Source organism: Setaria viridis, chromosome 2 (assembly GCF_005286985.2).
Source record: "Setaria viridis chromosome 2, Setaria_viridis_v4.0, whole genome shotgun sequence".
Lineage (NCBI taxonomy): Eukaryota > Viridiplantae > Streptophyta > Magnoliopsida > Poales > Poaceae > Setaria > Setaria viridis.
The window spans coordinates 1,279,539-1,297,260 of NC_048264.2; the positions used below are offsets into that span (position 1 = coordinate 1,279,539).

Below are 17,722 nucleotides of genomic sequence, written 5' to 3' on the forward strand. Positions count from 1 at the left end.
TCTTGGAACGCCTGGGCCAGTCGCATTACTGCCAGAGCGAGAGTGTTCTAGGATAGTAGGATGCCGCGTAGAACGACGGGCCGAAGCCGTCTGGCCCGGGCGAGCTGTGCTTGTTCATGGCGCGGACCGCCGCTCGTGCTTCTTGCTCGGTGAACGGTGCAGTGAGTGGCGCGGCATCGACGCGCTCTAGACCGGCGTAGAGCGCGGCAACGTCGACCGCGTTCTGGTCCACCGTACGTTCGTCGAGCAGCTCACGAAGGTGGTTCATCAGGGCTGTTGTCTTCTCTTGATGCGAGCTGAGTAGAGTACCATCCACAGTCGGAGCACGTATGTTGTTCCGGCGCAGGCGCTGGGTAGCTTGCGCATGGAAGAATTTCGTGTTCGCATCGCCTTCCTTCAGAGCGCGGTGCTTGGCGCGTTGCTTCCAGTAGGCAGCTCGTTCTCGCAGTGACAGGTTTAGCCGATCCTAACAGACCCGCCGCAGCTTTTGCTCTCCTGCAGAGAGAAGCCGGTGTTCCTAGAGCACATCAAACATATATATAACGAATTTGCAATTGGAAGGGAGGGAAGGGTTTGCACGCCTGCGTCGTGCCCAGACCTTCGACGCGCACCGAACTGCCTTCAATCCGCATGCCACGCTCGCCGTCGCATTGTGCTGTGGGTTATCAGACCAGACCGGCAGAATGGTGGTTAGGAAGTCTGAGTGTTTGATCCAAGCGTTCTCGAAACGGAAGACATTTGGTTTGGGGATCGCAGTGGACATGTGCAGTTGGATTGGAGTGTGATCTGATGTAGGTTTTGGTAAGGAGAAGAGGGACGTAGAAGGGAAGGTAGTGCTCATATGGTTATTGAAGAACACACGATCCAGTCGTGCAAGCGTCGGGGAGCTTATGTGGTTTGACCAGTGAACAGATGATCAAGCAGTGGGAGGTCAATAAGCCCAAGGTGATCTATGGTCTCATTGAACGCTGCGCACACAGATGTGTGAACAATGCCATTGCTGTTATCGGTGTCCTCTTGGTAAGGTTAAAATCCCCAGCTAAAACCCAATCCCCCGGGATGTGGCGAGCCAACTCACGCAGATCGTCCAGGAAGGGGGGGAGTCGCGGTGATCAGTAGGAGCATAGACATTGCACGTTGTATCATCAAGATGACACAAGTCAACTCATGACAAGCTCACCCTAGGAACGATACACGTATCGAAAGCAAAGCTCAAAGTGATCCGAAAGCGTGCATGACATGGCGGAAGCAGAACATAAAGTGATTCCAACAAATTTGCACAAACGAGATTAAGCATGGTTACTACTAACAAATTTCTCACGTAAACATGCAAGGGAAAAAGATTATTTTAAGTGCTAAGCATGATTAGCAAAGAGAAATCAAAAAGTAGCGCAATTAATCACTAATTGGCTAACTAACAGCAAGGATTAAAAAGTAAACTACCTTAAATAATGGAGAAAAAGAAAACAACCTCACTGCTTGTACGCATGACCTGCTGCTCACCTGGACTTGCTCTATTGGGCTGCGTGCTCCTGCTGCTTCCTGCAGGCCCACCTGGGTGCTGGTGCGTGAGCCAAGCCAACGCTACTGGGCCGCACGCCTGCTGGGCTTCTCGGCAGCTAGCTGGGCCGCTACACTCGCGCCTGGTCAGCTGCTTGCTCCTCGCTTGCGCTGCGCCTGCAGCCTGCTCACCCCGACGCCCTGAAGCCTGTGGATGAACAGAGACAAGGAATAGGAAGAACAAAGAACTCGAAACTTCAACTCTAAAATCCTCACTCAAAACTCCACGAATCGAGACGAAACTTGAGCCAAAGAGGCACAGCCCTAAAGGCTAATAGATCCATAGAAAAGATCACAAAAAAAGCTCAAGTTTTCATCGCGGATTTGGAGAAAAACTGAAACCCTACTCGAGAAACACGATTTGGGAAAACTTAAAATTCAAGCCGGATTCGTGAGGGATTTGGAGGGGGATCGTATCAAAGATGCTCCCTAAGATCCTAGCAACAATTCCCTTCAACCAATCTCACGAGATTCGGGCTCAAACATGATGAACGAAAATTCCCCAAAAATAGCTCCAAAAATAGGGAAAAAGAAAAACGCTCGGGAAACTAAGATTTAGCACGATTTGAGACAACAAACAAAACTAAATCACGAGAACATCTTCTATACAAGATGAGGACTAGCCTCCTCCCTTCATCCACCCACTAAAGATAAAGAAATCAAGAGAAAAGAGTAATCACTCTCTAATCTCCCTCTCTCCCCTCACTTTAAGCACATGACTAGCCTCTAAGTAAATAGATAATGAGTTGCTAAGCAAAAAGGTGTTGAAATAACCAGCCCCCATCTCTATTTATAGTCCAGGATGAAAGACTATACTACTCCTACAGCTACAACTAAGATAACTACCCACGCAGGGGTATTTTGGTCCAAGTTTTTATCCGCGCATCGGATGGACACGCCGCCTTCACGACTTTGCTTCACCTTGACGCAAGCTTCGCGATGACGCCACGTGCCTCCTTCTCGAAGCTCCGGCCGCACCGGGCTCGCCCCCGGTTTTGAGGCCCAAACTAGGAAACCTGCCTGCGCGGTGGTTTTGAGGCCCAAACCACCCAAACCGTCCATCTTTGCTTGGCCGCCACGCGACCTCCTCGATGTCGACGCGTGTCCGGCCTCCACCAAGCCTCCCGCTCGACTCAACTGACGCCGTCTCCATCCTGTCATGTCCTCTCGCCATTCCGTGCACCATGTGGACCGCCCATGACTTCGCCCGGACTCCTCGGGTCCATCGGTTCAAGCCTACTCGCATTCATCCTTCACCGCCCTTGGTCCATCGGCACGAACCTTTCGCTTGACCTTCACCGTACGCCGTCGACCATCACGTCGCATCCTACACCTGCACATCACAAGCCAAGAGCAACATCAATCTAACACAACGTTGTCAATCACTCATCATCCAGGGTGACCACCATTGATCCTCACATTCCAGGATAACAAAGAAAAGGAGACGGTTCCAGTACACATAGGGGTACAAGCTGACACCAGAACAACACAAGTTGAAGGAAGAAACGAAACAAGCACAAGCGGGGGACACACGACGCACTAGGGAGGAGGAGCACAACACAACGGCAGGTAGAGGCATACTACTGCTAGCGAAGGACAAAGTAGTACACCCTCGGGTCATCCTGAGTTCAAGCATTGGTGCTGTCGAGCACCGAGTCGAGCTAACGACCGGTGGCCGTCGTGATGTCAAGAACATCATCCAAGGTTTTGACAGTGCCTTCACCATGTCCCACAACCTCAGCCAGCTTCACCAGGTCCAAGCCCTTGATTGGTTTGCTAGTTTTGGTCAACATGTTCTTCTTGTTAACAAGATTTTGGACCGCGGTGGAGCAGAGCGCAAGGCTGTTTTGGAGAGGTTTGAGCTGGGACGCTTTGGCGGTTGCATCCACGAACTTCCCAGTTTCTTTCACGGCGAGGCGCGTGCTGTGGCGCGTTCCAAATTTGGGCACCACACGGCACCCGCGTGGTGCTAAAGCCGCTTGGGGCACATTGGCAGCAGCAAAGCAAGCAGCTGGCGGAGCTTCAGTAGCTGTTAACATGGAGGGCGGGGCGGCAGACACAGGAGAGTTTGGCGGTGTTGGCGGGGTTTCGGTAGCAGGTGCCGAGGGGTGCCATGTGAGGAGCAGAGCAGGCTGTGCACGGCGGACCCCGGCTGCGTTCGTGGGTGCTCGCGGCAGGTGGATGAGGATTGGCAGCGCAGGTAGAGGGGGAAGTGGGAAAGCGTTAATGAAACCATAGCAGAGGATGGATGTGCCGAGGAAAGGGGCAGGGTGGAGCAGTGCAGGCACAGAGCCAGCTGGAGAGGTTGGCGCGCGGGGGGGGGGGGGGGGGGGGGGGGGGGGGCGGGGCGGCGGGGCTGGGGGGGCCTCTGTTGATCCGGCTGTGCAGCAGGCTGATGAGGTGGCGCATGCGGAGCTGGCGGTGGAGGAGGGTTGAAGGTGTTCAGGGTGTGGGCGGGGCCGGGTGGTGGTGGCGGCGCTGGACCAAAGAAGGGGATCAGATCCCCCGCTTCGTCTAGATGCTGATCACGCCGCCAGAACGACAGGGCGCCAAGGCGGAGCACGACGCCGTTCCTGCCTGCTTGGTGTGTGAACACCAAGGCGACTGGGGAGGTGTGGGTGTTGGAGCTCGATCACCGCGCGCATGCACGAGCGATCGAAACCCGGGATGCAGAACGGGTCGATTTCAACCACAGAACCAACGCACCGGAGGATGTTCTTCACTTGCCTCGCCGACCAGTGCTCCTCAGGGAGGTTCCAGATCGCGACATGGGTGAGCCACGTTGGATCGCGCACGAAACGATCATCCGTCTCTTCCACTCGCTCCAGCTTGACCGTTGCTCCATTCAGGTGTATGGGTTGCGCCGCAACAGCAACTTCACACACGGCAGCAGACCCGAAGTGGAGCAACGCCACGCCGTGAGAGGACGGAAGGAGTTGGAAGCGGAGGTGTGGTGCCGCGACATGGAGGGCAGCGTGGATGAGAGGGGAAGGGTTGAAGGCCGCCTCTGGCGGCGCGATCTCGACGAAGGCAAACCGGGCAGCATGTTCCCAGTCACCTTCGTCCACCCACACCTCGAAGTAGTCTGGACCGTTGGCGAGAACGTCGCGCTCAACGGACTCCTTACTCAGGTCATCCTCTAGCTGCTCGTCCAGGCGTCGCTGTCCGAGCCTGGCAGAACGCCGCGGCGCGGCGCCCGTGGTGTTCCATCCACCTGTCGTGCAGCCACCACCGGCGAGTGCGCGGGGGGTGGCGAACGCCTTGGACTGGCAGACGGTGACCGTCCATAGCTGGCAGAGGTAGCGGACAGTGGGCGCCTCGGGGACCGGCCACCAACCATACAGATGTCACGGGCTTTTGGTATGGAAGGAGCGGTGCGACGCGGTCGAGAAGCCGGGCTGCTGCACATCGCACGCTTACCCTTGTCCGCAGGTTCGCCGTTCGCGGAAAAGGTCACCAAGGAAGTAAGGACCTTCCTCAGCGGCGTTGTCAGTGGGCGTGGGAAGCTGTTGGGCGCTAGCAGGCCCACGACTTGAAGAGGAAAGCATCAGCAAGGGGTCGAACGCCGAGGTGAAACGTGGTAGGTCCAGAAAGGGTGGGGGTGGAATTGGAGTGGAGGATGGCGGAGGCGAGCTGCGGGGGCGGAACGGGATGGCATTGACCGGAACGCGTGAGGCAGGTAGGGGAATGGTGGGGCGGCGACGCGGGTGCGGCGTATGCTCGCGCGGGAACACCATCGGACAAGCGTAGCCGCGGTGACCACTACCTCGACAGAGGCGACACTAGATGGGGTCGCGACAGTCGCGCACAAGGTGATCTCGCGCAAGGCAGCGATGGCACCCAGAGTGCTGGATAGAGATGGGTTTTAGATGGCGTCGTGGTGCTGGCCGCGGGGAAGCAGGAGTGCGAGCGGCTTGTAGGTAGGTTCGAGCAGGGGGGGCAGCAGTGGTAGTGAATGCGGAAGCGACGTTGCCTTCACGCACGCCGCGTTCTGTCATGTCTGCGCGGCGCCCGTCGTGTTGCGGGACGGGGAGCAAGCCCGGGTCAGCGGTAGGAGTAAAGTTCGAATCTGGGGAGATCTCCTGTTGCACTGTTGCTGCGTCGAGCTGACTTGCGCCCGAGTCCTGAGGGGAGTCAGGCGAGGGGACAGAACAGCTGCCTCGCGCCACACGCTTGTCAGGGCAGGAGCCAGCCGGTGGTTGAGGTGCATTGATCACGGCTTCTTCTTCCTTCAGCGTGGCTGCCATTGCCAGGGCCGGAGCTTCAGCTTGTGCAGGCAAAACCTTTGCTCATGGAACTCAAGATGACCCTGGGGCCCGGGTGACAAGGAAATTGACCACATTCGGATTGGTGAGCCTAGCGCGAAAGACACCCCTACCAATAGAACGTGCTCGAACAATGTGCGGTGGCGACATGATGAGATAGGTCAGAACAGACGTGATGTAGGAGGAGTTGAAGCAAGGGGCAATGGAAGGGGGAGTGACCCAAAGGAAAGTATTAGGGATGGAGGGGAGAGCACCTGGGCAAGCAACGGAGTGCAGGTCTCGGAGGAGGAGTTCCTGCAGGCGAGCTCCAGGCCTGGCGAAACCCGCAGCAGCGGCGGCGACAGCAGCGGGCGCAGGAAGCAGTTCTGTGCGCGTTGTCGGTCCTGAGCGGCGCGGGCGTGGTAGCGGTGGGCGGCGTGGATGCGGAGGCAGAGGTGGGTGGGTGGCGCCGGCGTCGGTGCACCAGAGCCGGAGGCCTTCACGTCGCGAGAAGCGGGCGACGCCATCTTCGAGATTGCCCCACAGAGTTCCCACTTTGTAAAACTCGCATTCATGACAGGGGTCTATCCATAAATAATCGGATCGCGATTAATAGTAATGATCCAAATCAGGAGGTAAATTCAAATATTTGGATCACGATTAGTAGTCGCGATTCAACTGGGTCTATCTAGAAATTTTCTCCATTATCGAGCTCTTTTACAGTACTACTACTTAGTAGTATATAGTATATATAAGATCTAAATATTCATGATTATAGATGATTTAGTAATTAGCCCATTGCATTTTGCCGAATTGGTTTCTTTCTTTCTTCTACTGTCAATTGTCAAATGCCATCCGTTGCTCAGGATGAAGCATCTATTACCAAATAAGAATAGACCAATGTGCGAGTGCTAGGGTGCATGCATGGGAAATTGGAGACAATAGATTGGAGGCGATACATTGGGAAACTCTGTATTGCAGCAGTCAGCTACTTGTTTGCTGTCAGGTACAGAATCCTGAACAAATGGCATCTGCTTGACTTCAGTAGTTCAGTTAGTCTCTGCTTCACCAGGGGATGTACTTTTTGCAACTAGTTCAGTACGCAGACTGATATGGGAGCATCACACAAACCGTGATATTAACAGAAAAAATGGGGTTACAAATACAAAACTTAGATAGCACGCGACTACATTGTCAACAAGAATTGTAGATCCCAGTTCTGGAATAAGAATAAAAACACAGGTTTTTTATTTTGTCAAACAAATAGCCCAGAAGACGATCCAAGATAAATCTTTGATAAAAACAAGATAATATACTTAACGATGTCCCCTTTGTCAGACAGAGATATCAATTACCCTGTTCTTGTGCTGTCTTTAGGAGTTCTTGTGCTTCTTTCACTAGAGAAGCGAGAGACCTCGCTGGCTTGATCACCTCACCATCATTCCCAGCAAAGAGCATGCAGTTATCAACCTCCGACATGGTTCCCAAAGTCTCGGTCAGTGCTTCCTTGAAATTATGTTCATTGAAACGTTGGATGCAGCTGGGCTTGGCTTGAATCATAGCTATCACCATCTGGCAGGTAAGTTTCACTACTCTAAAACACTCAGACTGAGCCGTGCGTTGCTTGTTTACTTCCAGTATGTCTTTGAGCTTCTTCGCAAGTGCTGCATCTTCAGGGGTGGATCGAGCAAAATCTTCTCTACTGATAACATTTTCGTTGCATATCACCACAGCGAGGGATAACATGGCTGCCATAAACTTTCTTTCCTCGGATTGCTCAGCTTCTTCTTTCCTCTTCGCAAGTGCTGCATCTTCAGGGGTGGATCGAGCAAAATCTTCTCTACTGATCACATTTTCGTTGCATATCACCACGGCGAGGGATAACATGGCTGCCATAAACTTTCTTTCTTCTGGGGGCTGGTTTTCCACAAAATTTTCTGCTGCATCTGCGTTGGTTCCCATTTTACTAGATAATATTTGATCGAGCACCTGTAACAAACATAATTTAATGCAAAGGATCAGCAATATTGATGCAGCTCATCTCTAGTGGAAATTTTTGTACGCTACAGAATTAAGAGAAATTAACTGACATCTGAGAATTGGGAATAAGATCCAACATGATGCAGAGGCAGAAGAAGCGAGAGTTGTCAATTTTTCTTTTGTTCTAAACAAAAATAGGCAGAGGTAGCTAGTTACCTTGGTCAATAGGTTGATCGCCTGTTGCTTGGAAATTATAACATCTCTTTCTCTTGCAGTGCTAACGGGAAGAAATCTGGCCAGTGCTTCCCCTGCTTTTCCCCTCATCAGTCTGGTAGCATTTTCCTCAAGGAAGATGCATAGCAGGGCCTTGAGAAGCTTGTTAAACTCCGGCTTTTTGAAAGAATCATCAAAGGCTAACTCCGTCAGGATCTCCAGGGCTTGTCCATGCAGTTCTTGGGCAGCTCCGCTGTCTGTCTCCAAAGTAGCCATCAGATTGCTGACAGCTTCTGTGGTACTCGCAAGTTCCTGGCGCAGCCTTGTGGCGCCATCCCCAGGGCAGGCAAGTATCCTGCTTAACACTGTGAGTGACTTGCTTAGCATTCGAACAACCATTGTGTCCTCCCGCACATTGTTGAGAAAATCAGGGCTGCTCAGTGGTGATGTGATCTTAGAGATCAGCACTTGCTGTTTGCTTATCTCTGTACAGTTTACTTTGTTTCGTGTCAGCCTCTCAAGGATCAGCAGGCCTTGAGAAACCAGTTCTTTGGGTCCTCTAAAGGTATAGGTAAATCTCGACTCCTTCGTAGCTTTCTCAAGTTGTATACGAAGCTTCGTGTATTTCTTGACCCTTACAAGATAAGTTGTTAGTATTCTCTGGGTCTGGGCTAACCAGGCAGATGATGGACTAAGGACTTGTTCTTGTTCATGGTCAGTTTGGTCTTGGATCGGCACTGCCATACGGGCAACATCTTGACGCTGGGATGTTTCCAATGACCTACTCTGTTCATCAGGATTTTTCTCCGGCGACGGACAGGCCTCACAGAATTGGTTACAGCTTTCAAGTAGGGAACAAATGCATTGTAGTGTACCTGGGAAGTGTGCTACGTGGAGATCACTGGCAAGATGTGCTAGAATCCTTGTGGCGCGCTCTCTGTTCTCGATGTTACCAGGTGTGCCGCTCCGACCAATCATGCTGATCAAATTCTGAATAGAGCTCCTGGAAGATAGTAGCTCCTGTCTTAGAGATATATCCTTGGTATCAAAGAGCTTGTCTAGAAGCCTTGCTCCCCATAGGTGGTCATCATCCCCTGATGCAGACTGGAGCAACCCAACAGCGTATGTGATCAAGTTCCAATTGTCGGGCAGCTCCCCGTTCTCAAACTTCCTTGTTGTTTCCGAACTGTACATCGCAAGTAGTGTGCACCAATTCCAATCCTCATCCCCGCATTGTTGTTTCGTCACTCCTACCACTTCCAAAACTGACAAATATAACATTTGCTTAAGACTAGCCCAGTATATGACGACTAAGCTCTGGAACAGAACTAGAGCATAGAAGATGTCCAGTGCGGCGGCCAGTTTTGCTCTGTTGGCAGCATCTCCGCCCGCATCGCCACAATCTCGTCGTACAAGATGCCAAACGGAGACCCCCAGGCTCACATATGGCGTAACATTTATAGCCAATGCTAGACACAGTAGCACAATAAACTTGGGCAAAAACCCTATACCCAGCACGATTGTATGATAACAGGCCGAGCACGCGTTGGAGCGGAACCATCCCAGACGCGCGATTAAACCAATGATTTCGGCCTCTTCCTCATAGATCCCACTTAGAAACTCATTAACATTGTCCACCACCCTGTGTAATATGTTGGGTCAGCTAGTGGATAAGCTTGGATGCCGATGGGTGATGGATATATGAAAGTAAAACTGAAAATTCATTCAACGGAGAAACATCTAATTTGACAATTTGCTTCAGAAATGAAAGTAACTCAGAAATGTCGTATCCCCTCAACTATATATGGTTGGAGTCCGCTTCAGAAAACCGGTTGTTTAAGCTCCCTCATATAATCATGTATGCAAACTATATATGGTGGGGAGAGATGGAGCTCCAGTGGCCAATTCAACGCAAAACCAAGGGGTATATGGCTCGGTATCGAGGGTGGAGGGGCGCATGTGCGGTGAATGCGATTGGTATTGTGGTTGATTTCCATTTCCGAATTCCAGATTAACCATCCAAACATCCGCATTGGAGCTAGCCAACACCAATTTCGAATCCCGGACCTGAATATCGACATCCAAAACGGAGCCTAAAGTTTATTTAGGATTGGCTCATTTTTAGCCCACCTTTAGAGCAACTCCAATAGATTGATTTCTACCTCTCCATTTTACTCTCTTATAAGGGAATCCCCTTACATAGTTTTAGAATTTTAGGGACAAGTGCTGCAGTAGATCCCCTCTCTCCTTTCCCCTTTATTCCTTTAGAATCCCCTTTCATAGTTTTAGGATTTTAGGGAGAAGTGCTACAGCAGATCCTCTCTCCCCCTTTCCCCTTTAATTTCCCTTGAGATGTGGGCCCTACCTGTAAAACAAGTCAGTATGTTTCTTCTTCCTTCCATCGTCTCTCTCCTCCAAGCAAGCAGCAACACACCCTCAAGGGTCAAGATTGGCTCGGCTGTTGGCAGGCAGGCCCGGCGGTGCATCTCTTTCCTCCAAGCAAGCAGCAACATGCCCTCGAGGGTCAAGGTCAGCTCGACCGTTTGCAGGCAGGTCTGGCAGCACAGCAGTCCCTCATGCGTGTGCACGGTCACACGGGGATGCCGAGCCACAAGGGAGGGGAAGGCACGAGGGATGCCCCTCGGTAGGTTACCGGGTATAAAACACCGACATCTTGTGCGCCAAGTAGGGATGATCGTCAAGATCATCGAGCGAGCTTGAAGGACCTCATCATCAAGATAAATCTACTTGACAAGAAGCAAGTCACCGAGTTGGAGTTCCAAGTAGAACAATCTACGCCGAGACAGAAATCGTGCGCTCCGCTTTCCAGTCAAAGACCAAGTCGGTTTCCACCACAGGCTGCTGCATACGGCTCGTCGATCAAGGCAGAGTCATGCATGGATTGAGAAGATGTACGCAAGCACTGCTACCCCAACATTCGGTCACATCAAGTTGCCAACGACTACTTCGACTACTCGTCTAGGCTAGAAAACTAGTCGAGGATGGACTACTTCGAGTACTCATCTCGAGTAGAAAACTAGTCGAGGACGTTCTAGTTCGACTACTCGTCTCGACTAGAAAACTAGTTAAGAGCGGGTTTCCACGTGATCAACAACTAGTTGGAATCGACTCCAACTAGTTGGCTTCATCAACAATCGACACGGCTTCATCGAAAATCGTCCACGAATCAAGCTAAGTCAGTTTTTCATTATTTTATATAAATTTTCCAACTTGTTTTCTGCATGCAGGGAAACACGCCGACTACTTATTTATAGATGCCTCTCACTGGGAATTACCTTCCAGAGCTACACTTTGTCAATTATTCCTAGGGCATGTTGACCGAAAGCCACATGCTTGGTACATCGAATTATGGAGGCTCCAATCACGGGTTTGGTGCACTGAGTTTTAGAGGCTTCGCCACGGGTTTGGTACATCGAATTATGGAGGCAATAGCCATAGATTTGATGCATTGAATACTATAGGCTCATAACGGCTACACCCTAAGGAAGCACAAATCCTATGTGCACAACACGCGCTCTTCTCGTCAAAAGGTAGAAAAGTCTCAACAACTACTTTAAATGCAATCGCACTCTCTTTTTGTCGCAATGCCGACTACTTATTTTAAATGTCTTCTCTTAGCGGTCGCCAATATCCTCGAGCAGAACACGCCTTAATTCGTGATAGCCTTAGATCTTCTGTCATGTATAAATGCTAGGATACGAGGCAAAGGTCTCCATAGCAGCAATGCCAGTACGCGTACACGGGATAAAGATCTCACATACGCAATGTCAATGGCTAAATTGGGAATGAGAGCCTAAACGTAATAGGCTAACTATTAAGGAAAAATATGGCCAAAATAAGAGTATGACACACAACATTTACATTATATTCATCACTGAATAAATTTTAGTAGTTCCAAATTCTACAAATATGCTACATAATGTGTGCATTTTTTAAGGTCAAGTTTCAGCGATGACTCTCTAGGATGCTCAGTGTACCTATAAAGGCTCCGCTAGCTCCCAGGCTCAGGGTGAAGCACCAATTACTACTCGAAATACCTCTAGTAGCTCCGCTAGCTCTCAAACTCGGGGGCTAAGCACCAATAACTACTCGATGTGGCTCCTACAGCTCACATGGCGCATAAACCCGAGGGCTCGACGCCGCAAAATAACTCATATGATGACTTTTGTGAAGACTAAAGACCCTCAGATTGATTAATTAATCATTTCAAGTCTCGGGTGCTGATAAGTTATACCCAACAATTAATTTTTGCAAGATGAAAGAAGAAGATTCAAGATTTTATTGATCATCAACCTGATTCTTCGATTCAATCTAAGGCTCGGGAACTACTCCATATGGAGTGCGACTTCTACCACCCTCCATATTACATTCCAAAGATGAAGATTACACAATCAAAACGATCAAGGGCTTGAGCACACCATAGCTTCATGGCACCTTTAAAGAACTTTAAAGATTCAGCCCGACAAAGTACTCGAAGAGCACCAAAACTACTCGACGAGGATCTGAAAAGTATTTGAAGGCTGCTACACTCGACTATGAAGCACTCGGGGGCTTGTCAGGGATAGATCCCCAGTACCCGCAAGGAAGGAAGAAGGCAGAGTCCTACTAGAATTCCTCCGCAATTCTACTAGGACTCATACCCTTTAATCCTATTAGGACTCCTACTTTATAACCGATTAGTAATCCCGCCTCCTGGAGTATATAAAGGAGGGCAGGGGTATCTAGATCGGCAGCTGAGACCAATAGAGCTTAGATCAATAGAGCTCAGACCAACAAAGCTCAGAACTATCATCAATAGCCAATAGTTAGGCTACGTAACACCCAAGTGCAGAGCACAATATACAACACCCCAAACAAAATGTAGGGTATTACGCAACTCTGACGATCCAAAACTGTATAAATATGTGTCTTGTGTCCTCGCTTTTACCTTCGAATTCCAGATCCGACGATCCCCCACCCACCAATCTACTACCTCGGGATACCCCTCGGTAGGTTGCCGGGTATAAAACACCGACACTAAGTGTGTTGCATATGATGGTAGTGAAGGACTCCATGTGGTGTGTTTTTGAAGCACGCGCTTGCTTGCGAAAAAGGGTACAACAATAAATATATATTAGTGTGTTTTGCCACATGGTACATGTATAGATAATCCTGGATGACGTGGTTCAACCAAATGGTTCACTTCTCTTAGTAGAAATTAATATCAAGTGGGATGGCTTCATCCTAGATGAGTTGGTACAGTTAAACCAACCAAATGCACCAACCAAACACACCCTGGACCAATCATCGAAGCTTGAGAATATAGAGATTGAGGAAGTTGATAGTATTAGCAGTTTAGCTCAAAGATACGTTCGGGATTATAAGGCCCCGCCCTCTTCAGCTTTCATAACAAACTGCGTGATAAAAGAAAAAATATAGAAATATTGCTAGGATGAAAAGAGAGGGTAAAGGAAATTAGGTAACGTACGTAGGTGTTCCGAATTAAGAAGAGAAATCAAGTTATACCTGCATGCCATCAGGATGCTCAGTCCAGTGAGAATCCAGAACTCCTTTATCCGCAGGATGCTGACGAAGCCGCCGAGGAGCACGACGGTGGACCACAGCAAGGCCAGGTTCCCTAGACCGCGTGCGATGTTCGCTGTGGCCGTCAGAAGCCTCACGTAGCGATTGATCATCTCTTCCGGCCGTCCTCGCTCTCTCATGGTTTACCCTGCAGTTTCCTCAACTCTGAAAGCTTGCAATGGAGGAGGCCGATGGATGGCTGTGGCTGGCCGTCCTGGATCTTTGTAGGTCCAATGCCGTCTCTGTCAGCACTTGTCCGGAGAGAACGACCTACCGAGCAGGCCGGGGTACATGGGCGTGCAACCGGTACGAGGGAACAGGGCCCCACAAGTTTCAGGGGCCTCTCAATTTTTTGGGCCTCTCAATTTTTTTGCCATCACCGAAGAAAAGTCGGCCACCTTCACGCGCCGCCCCGGCTGTCAGACGGCGACGCGAAATCAATACTGGAAAGCGTGACAGTTTGAGAGAGAGGGGGTGCTGGTCAAACTGCTCCCCACTTTGGCCTCATCTCTTCACCGAGTCATAAATTTAGGCACCGATAAATTGTATTAAGCCTAATTAATCTATAATTAGCACATGTTTACTGTAGTATTACATGGGCTAATCGTGAAGTAATTATTTTTTTTGAAAGCTAATCGTGAAGTAATTAGCTTTCCCTAGGATGCAAATTCCTATTCATTTTTAGTTAACTTTTCCACCATGCTATCTATCAGTTTAACAATTTGCCAGGTACATAATTTTGTTCCTTTGTTCCTCTTATACTTTTGGGATCCAATTTAGTTTTGGTAGGTTCTTTTCCTACGCATCTCGTTTGCATGCATAAGCCAAATGTTTAAATCTTATGATAAACTTCAAAAGACGATGATTTTCCTACCAGCTAGTCCAATTTCTAAATCTGGACACTATGGGAAACAAGATATTTGCCACACTCGGCAAAAAAAGTGCAGAGTGCTTTGTGTCGAACACTCGGCAAAATATTTCGAAAAAAATAAAAAAAAATGTAGACACGCCGCCGCCTCCAGGCCACCGCCGCTGCCGCCATGCCACTGCCCGCCGCCATGCCGCCACCACCGCCACCTCCCCTCGAGCCGGATCTGGCCGCCGCCATGCCACTGCCACTACCGCCGCCATGCCACCATGCCGGATCTGGCCGCTTGCCATCGGATCTCGTCCTCGCCCGGTCGCCAGCGGGAGAAGGAGGGGAGGGAGGAGGGAGGGGGGTGGCAGGATCTCGCCGGGGTCGCCGAGGAGGGAGGAGGGCGACGGGATCTCGCTGGGGAGGGAGGGTGGAGGAGGGAGGGGCGGCGGGATCTCGCCGGGGTCGCCGGGGAGGAAGGAGGGCGGTGGGATCTCGCCGGGAAGGGAGGGTGGAGGAGGAAGGGGGCGGTGGGACCTTGCCCGCGGGGAGGGAGGAGGGAGGGAGGGGGAGGAGGGAGGGGCTGGCGCCGGCGGGGGCCTGGGGAGGGGGCGTCGGTGGGCGGGTGCGGGAGGAGGAGGGGTGAGGGAGGGTGCGGGGTGTAGGAGAAGGGGAAGGGATGGGGAGGGGGGGTGCGTCGGTTATAGGCCGGATAGGGGGTTTACTTTTACACTCGGTAAACCCCCTTTGCCGAGGGTTTTTTTTGCCGAGTGTTTTTAGAGTAGCTCTCGACAAACAGGTTACTTGCCGAGTGCTCGAGAGAATACACTCGACAAATATAAAAATACTCGGCAAATTTGAGGTTTCCGGTTGTGGGAGCAACAGTAAGGTCACTAAGACTGTACATTGTGACTTAGAAGGCGTAATTAGGCCATAGAAGATGTCCAGTGTGGCGTTCAGTTTTGATCTATTGCCAATATCTCCACCCGCATCGCCATAATCTCGTCGTACAAGATGCCACATTGCGACCCCAGGTTCACAAATGGTGAAAGATTATAGAGCAAGGCAAAACAAATTGAAAAAAAACCACTTCAGTACTTGCACCACACGCAACACGATTGCGAGGAAAAGCTATTTGTCTGTCTATCGATATGACCATTAAGATTCAGGATATTGTGTCACACAGAATTGGGACTGAGCTGCTTACGGTAGCCACTCCATGGCTAATTACAAGACATTTTTTTTTCTCTTTAGGAGTTGGAAGAGGTAGACACTCTAGCGGGACAGCCACAATATAGTTCAAGAACCGTTACTATGCATTTTGGAAGTTTCAGGATCAGGATGAGAATGTGGGACAGGGTTAAGGACTGCATGTAAAATTTACTCTAGTTCCTTTTTAACAAAAATACTGACTATGACTGTAGCCAGCTCCTGTACAACTACCGGGAGTATGCTAAGGGTTAGATATATGTTGAGATACGAGGTAGGTTACGATAGCGCAAAATAAAAATTTTCTACCACGTAAATCAGGAAAACTGCCGTATATGGATCATAGGATTACCACTCGACGCACAGGTGCGAAAGATGTAGAATCGTGTCGGGGCAGCGAAGTCGAACACACGTAGTCAATCACATCGACGTCGAGCAGCTCCTCAGCAACTCGTCTACGTGCAGTGACGTCCTTCTCGTGCCGCGGCTCGCCAAGCTCGTCGTCGGCTTGTCAGGCTCTCGCGCGACGGCTTGTCCAAGTGCTGCAGATGCAACACCTCCAAGGTATCCACACGTGTAGGAAGGAAGCGTTGCAAGCCGGAATGCTAGGTCCGCAAGTTGCAACGAGGTGAGGGCATGGAGGCGCGGTGGCTGTTCGTGCGAAAGGGATTCTATCGTGTGTGTGTCAACCCTAAGCCACCCACCCCTCTATTTATAGGGGTCCCTAACGGGCCTCTAGGTCCGAGACCCATTAGTACTTCTAAACCTGGTCCAATTCAGATCATATCCGAATTGGACTTCCAGCCCCTTAAGTGTGTGACCCTATAGGTTCGGATACGCATAGATATGGCCCGAGTACTCCTACTCGACCAATAGTCGGTAGCAGCCTCTAGCAAGACCTGCCAACTCCTATACACACATGAAGATCATATCAGACGAACCATCACAACATTAGATACATGCTATTCCCTTTGCCTCACAATATTTGGTCTAGCTCCAAGCCGACCACTCTTTCTCGATCTTGTGACTCGGAATCCCTTTGTCGGTTAACTCTTAACCGACGCAGCATGACCATGTATTTCTTGATCCGATCACTCGAGGGGCCCAGAGATATCTCTCACAAGTAGAGAGGAGCAAATCCCATCTTGACTGACCATACCTCACAACATGCTTCTTGACAAACCCGAAAGCTACCTTTATAACTACCCTGTCATGGTGTAGCGTTTGATAGCCCCTAAGTAAGTCGATCCACATCTTGAGTACATGCGACAATCTCAGGTCTAAGGACAAAGCGTACATGTTGTGTAAAGAGAGAACTATGTAACTCGTGTTGGGTCAGTCGTAGCACATGTCTCTACATGTGCCTACATTATTAGTTTGACATCTCCATATCCATAACTTGTGAAACATAGTCATCAATTAATACATGTACTAGTCTAATATTCATGTGTGTCCTCACATGAACTCCGACTAGGGACAACTTTAGAATAACCATACAAGTAAAGAGTTTCACATATAATTCATATAATTGCAAATCAATTCAAGTAGTCTTTAATGGATATTCAAGGAACACAATACAAATCATGGATACAATGGAATATCATCATCTCTATGATTGCCACTAGGGAATATCTCCAACAATATATAACTTTAAAGGGCATTTTGATCCATCTAAGTTTAAACTTATCTCACTCCAAAAAGAAGAGACAATAATGGATACACAAACAGTTAAACCAGCAAGGTCGAGACGCAACATATGGCTGATGTTTTATCATTGTCTTTATATATTTTTGGTTTACAAGAATGTTTTTTTGACATGCATACTTTGTCTAAAAAACATGAAGGCCATATGCTAGTGTCAGGAATAGATCCCAAGTACCCGCAAGGAAGGAAGAAGACAAACTCCAATTAGCTGGTAGAGAACTCACCTTCCATGCACTCCTTTTGTCCCGGTTTAAAGTTGGCCCGTGACTAAAGGGGCTTGAGTCCTGGGTCAAATACCAATCATGATTAAAGCCCCCCCTCTTTAGTTCCGGCCACCCGTGGGAGACCCTATAGTCCCAGATGAAAAAATCAG

At 49.8% G+C, this 17,722-nt stretch overlaps 1 protein-coding gene across 1 annotated transcript; it reads right to left on the reverse strand.

Moving 5' to 3' along the window:
* Positions 1 to 6,919: 6,919 nt before the first annotated feature.
* Positions 6,920 to 13,819, reverse strand: LOC117842556 (uncharacterized). The gene is made up of 3 exons (XM_034723029.2): positions 13,524 to 13,819; positions 8,001 to 9,639; positions 6,920 to 7,793 (listed from the first exon to the last, which is right to left on the reverse strand). Exons 1-3 carry the CDS (start codon positions 13,718 to 13,720, stop codon positions 7,152 to 7,154), a joined length of 2,478 nt encoding a protein of 825 aa, XP_034578920.1. The 5' UTR covers positions 13,721 to 13,819; the 3' UTR covers positions 6,920 to 7,151.
* Between the last annotated feature and the right edge of the window lie 3,903 nt (positions 13,820 to 17,722).